General features: G+C 45.1%; 1 protein-coding gene across 1 annotated transcript; it reads left to right on the forward strand.

The window, feature by feature from the left end:
* The first annotated feature begins 12315 nt into the window (after window positions 1-12315).
* Window positions 12316-13587, forward strand: MYCFIDRAFT_216926 (uncharacterized protein). The gene has a single exon (XM_007933481.1). It carries the CDS (start codon window positions 12406-12408, stop codon window positions 13447-13449), a length of 1044 nt encoding a protein of 347 aa, XP_007931672.1. The 5' UTR covers window positions 12316-12405; the 3' UTR covers window positions 13450-13587.
* Window positions 13588-14888: the final 1301 nt, after the last annotated feature.

Consider the following 14888-nt stretch of genomic DNA (forward strand, 5'->3'; position numbering starts at 1 on the left):
GGCGCGCCGAGAAGCGACCCGCCTACGGCTCGAACGATTTCTAGCTAAGCAAGAAGTGCTTAGGCTAGAAGTACAGGCTCAAGAAGCTAAGCGAGAGAATACGCGTCTTCGTGCCCTTAGGGACGCAGGCGATGCGCTAGCTCCGAGCAGCGGTACCGCCGGCGAGGGTCCTATAATAACCCTACCCCTAGGCGACGAAGACGATAAGGACGAGGAAGAATTAGCTAACGAGTCGATTTAGAGGCCTAAATCTTAGAGAGCTGAATCTGTCTCGTATCGACTACCTCTTTCCGGAAGTGCGCTAAGCGTAGCCCCTATACCTAGTATAAGCTACGCAGTCGCTAGTCTTACGGCTATTAAGCCTCGCCTAAAGGAACCTAAGCCCTTTAAAGGCGATACGATTAAGGAGTCGAGGCGATTCCTTAGAGAACTTTCTATTACCTTTGCGCTATCCGGAGCTACCTATTATACGGACGAAAGCAAGGTGCTTTATAGTGTTATATACCTCGCAGGCGATGCGTAGGAGCGATAGCACAATAAAAACAGCCTTAAGGACCTGCAAAATTACACCTACTAGGACTTTAAAACCTTCTATCGGGACTGCGTCGGGGACCCTATAAACCGTATACTAGACGTAACCCTCGAGTATAAGGCGGCCCGTTAGCGTAAGGGATAGTTAGTCTAAAGCTTTGCCCTTAAGCTCGCAGTACTCGAAGATTAACTTAGCGACTATAGCGAGGAGTATAGGATCCGCTATCTCCTCGTTAAACTCTAGCCGGCGATTCGCAGCGCGATCATTAAATACTATGCGGTACTAACGACGCGTTACGAACTTGTAGAGCTTGCGACGCGCATCGAGACCCCTAATAAGCCGTCTAGCAAACGCAAGGATCGTAACTACGATAAAACCGGAGGCAGTAAAGGCAAGAAGCGTCGATCTAATAGTTAGGCCCGCAAGCAGCAGTTAAATCGCGACCGTAGCGTAGGCGGGAAGCATACGAAGGGCGATAACTCGTAAGGCGGGTATAATATTAGCAAGGTCGAATATTATAGCTGTCGCTAGAAAGGCTATTATAAGAACGCGTGCCCGAACCGCTATCTCTAGAAAGACGACAACCCTACGGTACGCAAGGTAGCCGCTAACGCTAAAGAAAAGAAGAACGACTCGAAGGCTAAGGGAAAAGACAAGGCACCTCCTAAGAGCTAGGGATAGGTACGGAATCTTAACTAAGTGGCTTAGTAGTAGTAGTACCTACGGGACGCGTACGCGGAGCAATCGTTACGTAAGAAGGGGAAGTGTCCGTCGAATGCTTGTTAGATAATGCTACTAACATTAATATAGTATCTTAAGAATTCGTTCTACGATACTAGCCTTAGCGGATTGTTAACGCCGTACTACCTAGTGCCGACAGTTTCTAGGGCGACCGAGGATACTACTACGGAGCGCATTATCTGCGCTTGCGGATCGCCGACTCTATAGGCTAAGAACGCATTACTACCGGAGTGTTCTATGCTTTCGAAATGCCCCTCCCTAATATTATTCTTAGCAGGCCTTAGAGGCGCGATCAAAAGGTAATCGTCGATAGCTCGACGGATGCCTAGACCTATAGGAACGAAGCCGTAGCGCGTTCGATACGCGTACGGGAACTATAGGAATTCTAGAAGGATATGCGTAACGCCTTATACGTGTATACGATTAGCGTTCGCTAGCTCCGCGATATCGCTAAAGGTTCCTCCTTACTAGAAGAATTCAAAGACTTCGAAGACGTCTTTATAATAACGCCCGAAGCGAGACGCAAGCTCCCCGAAGACGTAGAGCATGCGATTAACCTAATCCCCGGAACGAAGCCGCTATATAAACCTCTCTACTATTCTTTAAGAAGAGAGCTTAGCGACCTTCGTAATTACCTAAGCTTAGCCTTAGACAACGATTAGATCCAGCTTAGTATAAGCGAGGCGGGTACGCCGATCCTGTTCGTACTAAAGAAGGATAGTAGTCTAAGACTCTACGTCGATTATAGGGGGCTAAACGAGATTACTATTAAAAATCGTTACCCCCTGCCCCTTATTAGCGAAACGCTTAATAGGCTTAAGGACGCTAAATGGTATACGTCCTTAGACCTTTAGGATATATATTACCGCATCCGTATTAAGCGAGGCGACGAGTAGAAGACTACGTTCCGTACGCGGTACGGGCACTTCGAGTATAAGGTAATGCCTTTTAGGCTTACTAATGCTCCTGCTACGTTTTAAGGATACATTAATAGGGCGTTAGCTAGCCTAGTTAACATTTGCTGTGTCGTCTACCTTAACGACATTCTTATCTATAGCAAAACGCGAGAGGACTACGTGCGAGACGTACGCGCTATCCTTACGCGGCTCCGGAAGTTCGCCTTATATACGAATAGAAAGAAATATTCCTTCTAGAAGAAAGAAGTCGAATTCCTTAGGTTTATCGTTAGTACCGAAGGCGTATCGATAGATTAGCGTAGGGTAAACGCTATTACCGAGTAGCCTCGCCTATTAACGCTAAAGGAGGTTCAATCCTTCCTCGGATTCTATAACTTCTATCGGAGGTTTATTCTAAATTACTCCCGAATCGTTACACCGCTAACCGCCCTATTAAAAGGCGCCGTAAATAGCCGGAAGCTAGGGCAGGTCCCGTAGGGCGAAAGCGAGGAGCAAGCGTTCTGCTAGCTAAAGGCTGCCTTTAGCTCGGCCTCGATATTGCGACACTATAATCCTACGAAGCCCCTACGCATCGAGACCGATGCCTCTACGTTTGCCTTAGTAGGAATTATGTTACAATAGAGCGAGGATAGGAATTGGCACCCTATTGCCTTCTAGTTACGAAAAATAGTCCTAGCCGAGACGAATTATAAGACCTATAACTAGGAGCTCCTAGCGGTTATCGAGTCCTTTAAGCATTAGCGCCCGTACCTCGACAGCGCCTAGTATACGACCCGCGTAGTTGTCGACTACGCTAATCTTAAGGGCTTTATAAAGATAAAGCAGCTCGTCGGAAGGTAGGTAAGATAGGCAACCTTCCTTATACCTTTTAACTTCACTATTGAATATCGGGCTAGTAAGCGAAACCTAGCCGATGCGCCTTTACGACGTAGCGACTACGAGAGCGAGTCGCAGGCGGTAAACAACCTTCTTCCTATATTATAGTCGAAACTAGCTCTATAGTTAAATCTACCCGAGAATATCGAGCCGATTGTAAAACGCATCTCTATTATATATATAGGGATGCGAGACGCTAGTATAGCGCTAGCGGAACGCAAGGGTTTTATTAGCAGTCCCGCAAGAGTAGCGGCTACTATCGTTAGGAATGATAGGCCCTACTACGAGACGCCTAATATAATCCTTAGTTTCGTACGTACTTTGCAATAGCTAGAGCAAGCGAGAGGAGGAGGCTTGTACGAGACAAGCTTACCGTCGGGTAGCTTAGCCTCGTTAAGTGGTTCTAACCTCCCGCCTAGCTATTCTCGTCGTAGTAACCTCATTTACTACGGCGATGCGCTATATATCCCTAAGGACTACGTATTGCGTGCGCAGCTAATACGCATGCACTACGACGACCCTTTAGCTAGATACTTTAGTATAGCTAAGACTATAGACCTAATACGCCGAAAGTACTTCTAGCCGAAGATAGCCGAGGACATTACGGCCTATGTCCGCACCTATAGAATTTGTTAATAGTCGAAGGCGAAGCGCTATCGCCTATATAGCGAGCTCGCTGCTCTGCCTATACCGACCCGACCTTAGCAAGAGTTAACGATAGACTTCATTACCGATCTCCCGCCGAGTAAGCTCGGTACCTACGTATATACTACGATCCTCGTAATAGTCGACCGCTATACGAAGATAAGCCTCTTTATCCTAACGACGAAGAAGTGTATAGCAGTAGAACTCGCGGATATCCTTTAAAGGGAGGTAATTAGGCGTTTTAGAGTGCTATTAGGCATTATTAGCGATCGTAGATCGCTTTTTACTAGCTAGTTTTAGAGCGACTTCTGCTTCGAAGCGCATATAAAGCGCAGGCTTAGCACAGCCTTCTATCCTTAGACTAATAGGCAAACCGAACGCGCGAACTAGACCCTCGAGCAATACCTACGATATTATTACTCCGAAAACTAGGATAATTAGGCTAAATTATTGCCTTAGGCGGAGTTTGCCTACAACAACAGCGTTTATCCTACGTTACGCATAAGCCCCTTTAAGATGCTCTACGGCTTCAACCCTAATTTAATACCGAGCGTAAATAAGCTACTAGCTCGGGACGAGCTAACTAAGGGAAGGGCACTAGCAGCTATCGACGCTGCGGAGCGACTGCGATAAGCATATAAAACGCTTGCGGAACGCTAGTAGAAAGCAGCAGAATACTAGGCTAAGCAATACAATGTACACTATACTACTAAGATATATAGTGTAGGTAACCTAGTCTTACTGTCGACAAAGAACATTAGCTTAGATGTCCTAAAGAAGAAACTTAGCCCGAAGTATATAGGGCCTTTCCGCATTATTAACGCAGTTAGAGCGCAGGCGTACCGCCTAGCACTACCGTTAAGCACGAAGATCTACAATGTTTTCTATGTTTCCCTCCTCGAGCCTTAGTATAGGCGCGACGGTGAGGAGTATAAGATAAGCATACCTATCGCTAAAGGTAACGAGTAGTAGGTAGAAACAATCGTAGTAAAGAAGATAAAGAAGCGGAAGGCGTACTACCTTATTAAGTAGCGAGGTTGGCCTAAAGAATACAACACTTAGGAGCTAGCTGTTTATATTAAAGATTCTGTAGCGTTAGACGAGTTCGAAGCTCAAGCGAAGCGCAAGCGTAGGTAGTAATCAAAACAAAAGAAAATAAAACTTAAGAAAAAATAGTAGACACGTACTCGTTTCGCTACTAAAAAAGGCCTATTAGCCTAGCATGCATAAAGAAGGCGCCGCGTAGGCGCGCCGACGGCGAGCCGCCTACTCTACTTATCCTTAGAATCCTCCTTAGACTCCTCCTACTCGATGCCTATAGCGGCATCGATAGCGGCGACGGCGTTAGCGCCGACGCGCTAAGCGAGGTTCTAGTACGGTTAGCATACGAAGCGCAAGTAAAACGAGGCTATAGGAAAAACTATACCTAACGACCAATCTCTACCAAACTAGCTAAGTTAGTACCGATGTTCTTAAGGGCACCTAATAGGTTAACATCCGCAAGGGACCCGCTAGCGGCCCTCTTACGGGCTAGGGCTTTGCCGCCTAGGGTTACCTTGTTCTTGTTAATATAGAAGGCATCGAGCATAGATAGGATAACTAATGTCGAGGTTAGTATACGAAGCGTAAGCGGAGCGTATAAGAAACCTACGTGCGACTACGGCGTCTAGGTTAGCCTAGAGTGCCTCTAAGGCCTCGTTAGACTCCTCTAGGGAGTCGTAGCCGTCTAGATCGTAAAGGTCGCGCGTAGAGCGCGCGGCGCGGATACGGGCTAGCAGCGACACTAGCGCGCGTGCCGTAATAGGCGTATAGGTATAGTAGCTGCTGCGGCAGCGATCGTAGTTACGCTTAGTAGTAGGGTCTATATTGCCGCCTACGCAGAGCTTAGATAGGTTATCTAAAGCGAGTCAGTTGCGAAGCGTATACGCGTAGCAAGGGGCGAGAAAACGTACCGTTAGCCGTTATATACCTAAAGTAACGAGTGCAGCCCTCTAGGACTTTTAGTAGGCGCTAGGCAGGCGTAGTAGGTGTCGAGGGCGGTGCGCCTACGGCGCGCTTACTAGAGGTACGCGAAGGAGTAGCTATACTAATAATGTTTTTTTAGATAGATGTTTAAAAAAGAAAAATCTTTAAGTAATACTAGGGGGGCGCAAGGGGGGAGTAGGCAGGGGGCAGGCGGGTAGTGTTCGGAGCGCTTAGAAAAAGAAGAAGTTTTTAAGCGGGCTTCGAATGCTTTAAATACTCGCCTCGCTTTCGGATAGCTTGCGTTCTCGCGTAGCTACCGCGTTCTTAGAAATTTAGGCAACCTCTAGTTAGTGCTAGAAGTAGCCGCGCTTTAAATCTATAAACAAACAAGCAACTACGAGGCAAATCGTAACGCGCCTAGCAACTATAGCCTAGCAACAGATGCGTATAAGGTGCGCATATACAGCGTAGAGTATAAGAAATGGTATAATTTACTATATTGCCCTATAGCTAGGACAGCTATACCGGGGGAAGGAGATAATTATAAGAACCTAAGTAAGTAAAGTCTCCTATCCTACCTTAGCAAGCCTATATAACAATCATATAATGTCATTACGTGCAGTACGATGCAGCCGCGCTAGCGATAAGCTTGCTTAGCGCATGCGCGTAATGCTCGATTACTCGTACGGATATACTCGGTAGCCGGTACGGCAGATATGCTATCCGTGCTAGGCCTAGTTAATAGTAGTCGCTCTACCCTATTCTAAAAAAGGCACGGTTTAGTTCTACTATCTACTACTAAGATTAGTAGAGGGTGTTCTATACGTTGCTACATACCCATTTTCTTACAGATAGCGAGACCTAATATATTAATTCTTTATTTCTAACCCTATAGTATAAGATTGCTATAGCCCGTATTGTTAATAAGCAAGCGTAGGATAAGCGGACTTCCGGACCCCGTAGCGGCAACAAATACTATAGCGGAGTTGTCGTTCTTCTAGTATGCGTTAGAAAGGACGTAGATCGCTCGAGCTATAATAACTCGATTAAAGACATTGCTATCTATAGTAATAGCCTATATAGCGATAGTACTATAGAAGAGGTTGTAGTAGTTCCGGCTACTAGTGCTATTAGATGTATATAATACGTACCTCGTTTAATAGCGAGGGTGCTATTAAATAACCTTACAAATAGGGATAGTTAATCGTTTATAGATAAGCTATTACGTGCTTAGTAGAGGGACGCCTTTGCTATCGAGCGTATTAATAAGCTTGTAAGTAGACAAGCGACTCGATCTAGTAAGAGTAACAATAATTAGTCGATCGACGACAAAGGTTACTTAAAGTTCAAGGGCAGATACTATGTCCCCGCTAAATAATCGATTAGATAAGAGCTTTTAAAGAGGCACTATAATAGTAAGCTCGCTAGTTACTATAGTATAGAGAGGTCGTACGAGTTACTATCGCGTATATACTACTAGCTAAATAGTAAGCGGTATATAAAGGAGTATATGCAGACCTATATAGTATACTAGCGAGTTAAAGCACCGAAGCACTTGCCGTTCGGCGAGTTGTCTTCGCTCCCTATTCTAAAGAAACTATTTGCTAAGCTAATAATAGACTTTATTATAGGCCTTCCTCCTACTAAGCGTAGGGGTAGCAAGGATATATATAATGCTATCCTTATTATAGTAGATCGATTTACTAAAGGCGCTCGATACATCCTAGCGCGCAAGGATTAGACTACTATTAATATAGCAGAGGCGCTGTAGACTAACATCTTCTATACCTATTAGGGAACCCCTAAGGGGATCGTGTCCGATCGTAGATCGATACTAATATCTTACTATTAGAGCGAGATTTGCTTGTAGCTAAGACTAAAGCATCGGCTATTAATAGCCTTCTATCTATAGACTAACGGTTAAATAGAGAGGCAGAATGCTACCCTATAGTAGTACCTACGCAGTTATATTAATAAGAACCCCGAGGACTAGATTAACCTCCTATAACTAGCTGAATTCGTATATAACAACAGTGTCTACTTATCGACTAAGGTGTTACTATATATAGCTATAATAGGCCAGAATGCTACTATACTATAAGACCTACTATCGCTCGAGGCCGAGCGTAAGGAAAGGGAAGCGCGTTAAGTACTAGAGACATTAGTAGCTATTAAGAGGGTTTAAAAGATGCGAGAAATTCACGCTAAGATAGCTAACAAACTAGCAAAGGCCTAGGCCTATTAGAAGGCCTACTATAACAAATACTATACGCTAATAACCTTTAAGCAAGGCGATATAGTTATGCTAAGTACGAAGAACCTCTGTATCCGTAAACACCTATCACCTAATAGCAAAACAAGGCCTAAGCTCGCACTAAGATACATTAGCCTATTCCGCATTCGAGAAGTTAAGGGCTCCTCCGTATAGGCCTATTAGTTATAGCTTCTACCTTATTATACTATCTATAATACCTTCTACGTATCCCTCCTTAAACTATACTACTAGCGCGAAGGCGATAAAGCGCCTGCTAAGTTAGAAGAAGTCTTAGCTAATAGTAAAGAGCTGTAGTCTATAGAACGTATTCTAAAGTACTAGACTAGGCAAGGCAAGAAGGAGTACCTATTAAGATAGCAAGGCTATTTACCTAAATAGGACTTATAGGAAGCTAAAGGTTCCTTTAAGGATATAACTAAGTTGTTAGATAAGTATTAGACTAGTATAAAGAACAAGAAGAAGGCTAAGGGCCTATAATGTCGCCTAGGAATAATACTACCCCCGGGGTGCTATTAGCTAACTAATTAGAGACAAGCAATTGTTAGTAATAAAGGACAATAAGACTATACTAGGCGCGCTACGACGCGTTAATTAATTAATCGTATGCTCTTTTAAGGGCTCTACCTCTTTACTAATGCGCCCTATAAGGCCCTTCTCCTAGTATTTAAGTCCCCCTCTTGTTCCTTTATTCTATTAAGATCTAAGGCCTAGGCGGTCGATAGAGGCGGCGCGCGCGCGTAGGTAAATAGTGTTAGTAATAATAGTAGTAACGACGGCGTTACGCTTGCGCTAGGGGGCGATACGGCCGGCGCGGCTATATTAGTAACGGTATTACGGAGTGTGTTATTAGTCGACGAAGGAAATCGAAAGCAAGGTAAAGTTAGCGCTAAGACGACTAGCGCCGCTATTATTAACATTACTTGCTATTGCTACTATACCTGCGGATACAACCTTACCTATACTACGAGCCTAAGGCACCTTTAATTAAAACTTTGATTAAAACTTTAAGCCGCCTAAAAGATTAAGCGACTAATAGACTAACTAAGGGCAAAACTATAGAGCTAAGCTAGCTGGGGTCGATCTTGCGGACAATAGGTTACTCCTCGATCTATCTAACTCTTTAAGCGAGGCGAACCTCTACTACTACACTTATAATAGCCTTTATCTATAGAAACTAGAAGAACTAAGTTTTTAAAAAGATATAATTAGTTAACACTTAAAGGCTGCTAAACCTAACTAATTAGGGCTAGTAAAACTACGATAGTAAATAATAGCCCTCGTAATAATAAAAACAACCCTCGGAACAGACAAACCCTCGGAAGCGGATATTACTAGGTCTTTTAAGAGTAGACGCAAAGAACTCGGTATAATATTACTTAGAACGGAGGCAGGGCTATAATACCTCGTACGTCTACCTATTATAGTAGGGAAGACGCGCTCGTATTATAATTAGTCGAAGGCCTCTAATTCTTATAGATACATATCACTTTATAGTTTATTATATATAGAGATAGCGTAGTTAGAGTTGCATATTATATTATTTAGAGGTAAGGTTTGATATAGTTACATAATCGGTAGTTGCGTATTTAATTTAGCGCGGATTAAGCAGCTTATTAGACCTGCTAAGTTAGTAGCGATAGAGATTGGAATAAGACCGGCTATAAAGGCGCGGCCTTTAGAAGGGAAGCGTATATTAGGGCTAAAGAGGCTATACGTAATTGGTATATAACTAGGCCGAGTAAAGCTAGGGTCTTAATACCTTAGGTAGGGCTTAGCGCTTAGCGTTAGGCTAACTCTCCTACCTTCCTCCCTCTCCTCCTAGATCCTTATCGAATACTATACTAATTCACTACTACCCTATCTACCTGCTAATATAACCCTTCTTATATTAATCCGTTTATTTAAAATCTAGTCGAGAAAGCTTATATTAGCGGCTTTGTATACTTCTTTAGATACGGAATTAGTCGTAGTAGAATATACCTCCGATTTATAGTATATCTACGTCTCTATAGAGGCTATAATCTTAACTTCGACTCGCTAAAGATAGATAATATAGCGGCACCGGAATAGCTTTATTAGCTCTGTTTTTTCTAAAGAAGAAGAAGTAGGTATTACTAGACGCTACGAGAGGCTCCGAGACCTAGCGTTTAGTCGTTAAGTTAGCTTATACTGCTAAATAGCAGCGTTGCGTATAGCGTTAGCCGACTTAGGTAGAGAGGGGAACGCATTATAGCCTCGTGCTATACTCGTAACTATACTCGTAGCTACCGTAGCAGCTGCTACTAATAGCTCGCGTACAAATCGCTTAGTTAGTAGATTAGGGTTCTTAAGGCCGCATTATAAACAGTATGCGTATAATTGAAACATTACTATATACTTAACGCCTAAGACAGAGCAAAAGGTACCCTATTTAGCAGATATTGTTATATTGTTAGTATAGAAATAGGTATAGAATAGAGGTAGAAATAGGTATAGAATAGAGATAGAACTAGCTAGGGAAAGGACGAAATAGAACTAGAATAATCGACTCGCTATATACTCGCGGCCGGCTCGTAGATTGCCGATTAAACTACATTATTTTCAAACTCAATTAATCTAGTATCGGGGTTTGCAAGCGCCTCTTAGTGCCGAGCCGTTGCTAACGTCTAATTACGAGCTACTAATAGCTTGTCTAATTCTACTAGTTCCGGCTCTTCCCCTATAGCTATATACTCTGTAACTAGCCGTCGAAGAAGTAAGTATATAGAGCGGTAAACGCGCTCTCTATCGCTATTATTCTCGCTGCTACTAACTAGATACGAGAAGTTATAAGCCTACAATGCTACCTAACACTAAGTAAGCGTAACCTCGGGTAGGTAGGCTTTAAGATCTAGGAGCAAGTATATTAGCGAGTCTGCGGCGAGTCTATAGCGAGTCTAGAACTAATATATACCGAATTCTTAAAGGTCTTGCTCGATATTATTAAGTACGCCGTCTAGTATAGGAATACCTTAATAAGAATGCCCGCTAAGCTCTAGATAATAGTATAGAATATACGGAATGCCTAATACAATATATAGTCGCCTAGCCTGCTTCTAAATACGATAGCTATTCTAGAGGTAAACAAACTCGAGGACTTTATTACGCATAATTAGTATATAGATCGTAAGGAAGGCAATCCGGTCGGATAACAAATTAGTATCGTATAGTAACTCGCGTAGTAACTCGTAGAAATAGCCCCTCTAGCTATCTATAGCGGGTGCTTGCTGCCGCTACTATAACTTAATCCGCTAGTTTATCTTGCTAGTACCGTATTTAAAGCAATCCTAGAAGGTAGGTAGCGGTTCCTCCGATTCCGCCTTAGTACGAGTCGTAAGGCGAGTCCTATAGTAAGCGTCCGCGGCTAGAATCGTCTCCGCTCTACGGTCTAATCGGATAATCTATAGTATTATACTACTATTCTTAATAGTTGTAACGTACTAAGCGAGTATAGAGACAGCTATCCGGCTAGTAATGCCTATATAAATCTAGACAATGTAACGCGAGTAGATATTAATAGCTGTATATATCTGTATGCCCTAATACTCGAATTTATAGCGAGTATCTATTAATATTGCGTATCTAGGGCCTAGTGTCCGAACTATACTATAGTGCTCTCGTGCCCGCTCGCGGCGGACTCGTAGGCCTTTAGGATTTAGTAAGCAAGCTATACGATACAGCCTGTCTCTGCTAACGATATTGTATTTAGACCTAATATAGGTATATAGGTGCCTTCGGCTAAAAGACTCTACTAGAGACTTATTAAGCTCTTCTCGTAAAACCTCCGCTATCTCCTCTTCTGCCCGTACTTATAAATACCGGTCTATTAACTTCTTTAATCTAAGCTCTTAACGTATCCGTTAATATCTCCGCTAGCTAATATTAAATCTATCCGCTTATAGTATTTTAACCGCCTCTTTATTAGTTAACCGTAGAACGTAGAAGGTATAGGCGACTCGAATCTTAAGTTGCTCGATATCGTTAACTCGCTAGTTAGTATAACGGTTATACTAGATATTCTACTCCTAGAGCCTTCGTATAAGCGTACGCATAGATATCTAATAACCGGTCTCCTATAGAAGGTATTATAGGATTGCTTCCTTCGTAGTGCCCCTCTCGACTTAAGAGATTAACTAGGCCCTCTATAGCTCTAAATTAACACGTAGAGCCATTATACGAGTCAATAGCGAGTATAGTGCGAGTCCTTAAGGTTAAACATAAAGAATTAGGTGGTGGAGGCGGTGAGAACAGCCTACCCTGGTTTGGCTTCTTGGTATCTACGGGCCTCCGTAGCAAGGGAGCAAGGTAGCACTTGGCATCTTTGCTTGCGACGATGAGTGTTTGCTCGACTGAACACACTGAAACGACTGAGTCAAGCGTTGCAAGCAAACCATGCACACGACCCAATTTTTCTTTCAACTGTGAGAACAGACCACATGGCGACCAGCACTGATCGGCACGATGAACCTCACCATGATGCTCCTCGACCTCGACCTCCTCTCCAGCAGCCTCAACGATCACATTCCGCCACCTATGGACTGCTGTCGACCCTGTCCTACTTCACCGAACCTGTGCGATATACCACCTCCGCCCTCATACGCCGACTGTCCGAGGACGAAGCTCCTACACCTTTAGCCAAGGCTCTCAGCGCTAACTACAACGGCTCAATGACCGATCCCACACTGGGTGTCTACCACCCGCCACAGGCACCTATGCGAAAACGCTCGCCATTCCAGCCTCCTCCACTTACACCTCTGACGCTCACGGGATACAAAACTGGCACAGCAAGCAAGGCGAAACTGCTTAGGAAAGCTGTCGCCGAGGAGATTAGACTGTTGATACCTCCACGACTCCAGCTCGTGGACCATTGGAAGCTCGCCTACTCTTTGGAACAGAATGGTAGCACACTGTCAACACTCTATGGCCTCTGCGATCAGTATCGGGGCAAGCGCGGTGGGTTCGTGGTGGTGGTAAAGGATGCGGCAGGCGGTGTCTTCGGTGCATACCTCTCTGATGCTCCCAAGCCTCAGTCACATTACTTCGGGAACGGAGAATGTTTTCTGTGGCGAGCGTTCGTTTTGCCAGGGCTACCAGACCTTTTGGACTTACCACCACCACCAAGCGCAGACACCACCCACGCTTACCGTATGACCACGATCGGAGTGACCAGGAGTCCTTCCGCAACTTCGTTGGCATCACTGGATGTGCCAAGTACCAATGGGCACGCGAACGGCGCGGCTACTCCAGAGCGCATACGTTTCAAGGCGTTCCCGTACACGGGAGAGAACGACTTCATGATCTACTGTGCACACGACTACTTGAGCGTGGGTGGTGGTGATGGACACTACGGGTTATGGCTTGGTCAAGGCCTGGGCAATGGCGTGAGCGAAATGTGTCCAACATATGGGAACGAGGCGCTTAGTGAAGAGGGGTCAAAGTTCGATGTCATGGGTGTGGAAGTGTGGTATGTGGGATCATGATACCATCTCGACAGCACTCTGCCTTTCGGTGGTCAGAGGATAGAGAAAAGTGTGGCATGGCGAAGGCGTTGGAGATAAGGCTGGCGTTATTGATAATACGATACCCGGATCCTTTCAATGCGATCAATATTGAATAACAAGCGAATTCAGTCATAGCACTGCCATGCTGAATAGGCGGAGTCGATTACTGACTTGGGCAGGAATATGGGCTGCAATTGGAATGAAGAAGGTCGGTGAGCAGACCGGCTGAATGTTCGAACGGAGCAAGAAGGTGTCCTCGAGATTGGTACGCGATCGTCGCCAGCGAGCTTAGTCTGAGGCTAGCAAAGGAGCTGAGAGATCCAAGTAAGGCTGCGGGCGTGGTGACGATAATGATGGTGGGCATAGCCTTGATTCTTGGACGACGATTTTGTGGCTGAACCCCAGCGCAATGCAGAAAGTTTGGTAAGGCTGCGGGCTGACATGCATTCGAGATCGTGCGGCCTCGCCTTCTACACCATCTTCCACGCGTGACGGTATACACGATAGGCGAGGGCGCAGCATGCGAGATGAAGGTCGACATGGTGGTGGCATTGGCATTGCAGAACCCGTCTGCATTCTTCAGTCCCGGATCTGGTCGCAAGTCGTTGCCCTAATCAATTGTATTGCTGTCTCGAAAACCCGCTGATCACGTGCTCAAGATCCTTGCTGTTCAAGTCCTCCTCGACCTCGACACCGCGTATCGCTTTCTCACTACATGTGAAATGCATTGGCGAGGACTCGCAGATGAAGAATTTCCGCCCGTAGTCCGAACCAGCAGGCGCGAGCACTGAAAGTCCATACACAAAAGAGAAACATCTCCGTTCCACTGCCTATCTTGCAACCATTTCGATCCAGCCGTGACCGCAGCAAGCTATAACAGCTATCCAGAGCGTCTTCCGCTAAGCAGGAAACAGGGTGGCAACCTTGGCAGCTTCATACGCGTCTACATGTAGTGACTGAAACATACGCACTCAGCAAACGGCTCCAGCATTCGCACACCATGGAGCCTCTCTTCAGATGTTCAGCAGCCAGCATAATGCAAACCGTGGCAGCAGATCCAACAGGCGGACGTCTTGGATACGCGGCACAGTACAGAGCTCGCGCGGACCTGTGCTCTCACTACGAACGATACCCTCAGTCCGATATCCAGAGGTGGATCCTGCCGGAATTGATTGTGTAGGTTATACTCCCGGTCGTGGTGATTTCGGCAGCGGTAAGCGTGTCTGTATGCTGGAAACTTGAAATGCGGGACGATGTTGCATTGTGGCGTCTTTCTGCCTTTGTCCGCACTACGCTTCTTGCCCACCAAAGGAAAATCTCGAGTCAGCTCGAGCACCAACTGGCGGCATGCTCTCGCGTGGAGTAACGCACTGTGCTATATCGAGACGCACGACCCTACACGTCTCTGTACTGCTCAC

The sequence above is a fragment of the Pseudocercospora fijiensis genome (assembly GCF_000340215.1).
Source record: "Pseudocercospora fijiensis CIRAD86 unplaced genomic scaffold MYCFIscaffold_10, whole genome shotgun sequence".
Classification (NCBI taxonomy): domain Eukaryota; kingdom Fungi; phylum Ascomycota; class Dothideomycetes; order Mycosphaerellales; family Mycosphaerellaceae; genus Pseudocercospora; species Pseudocercospora fijiensis.

Excerpts from the sequence above, each read along its gene's own strand:
- MYCFIDRAFT_216926 (XM_007933481.1), top strand. The coding sequence starts at position 12,406 with ATGGCGACCAGCACTGATCGGCACGATGAACCTCACCATGATGCTCCT.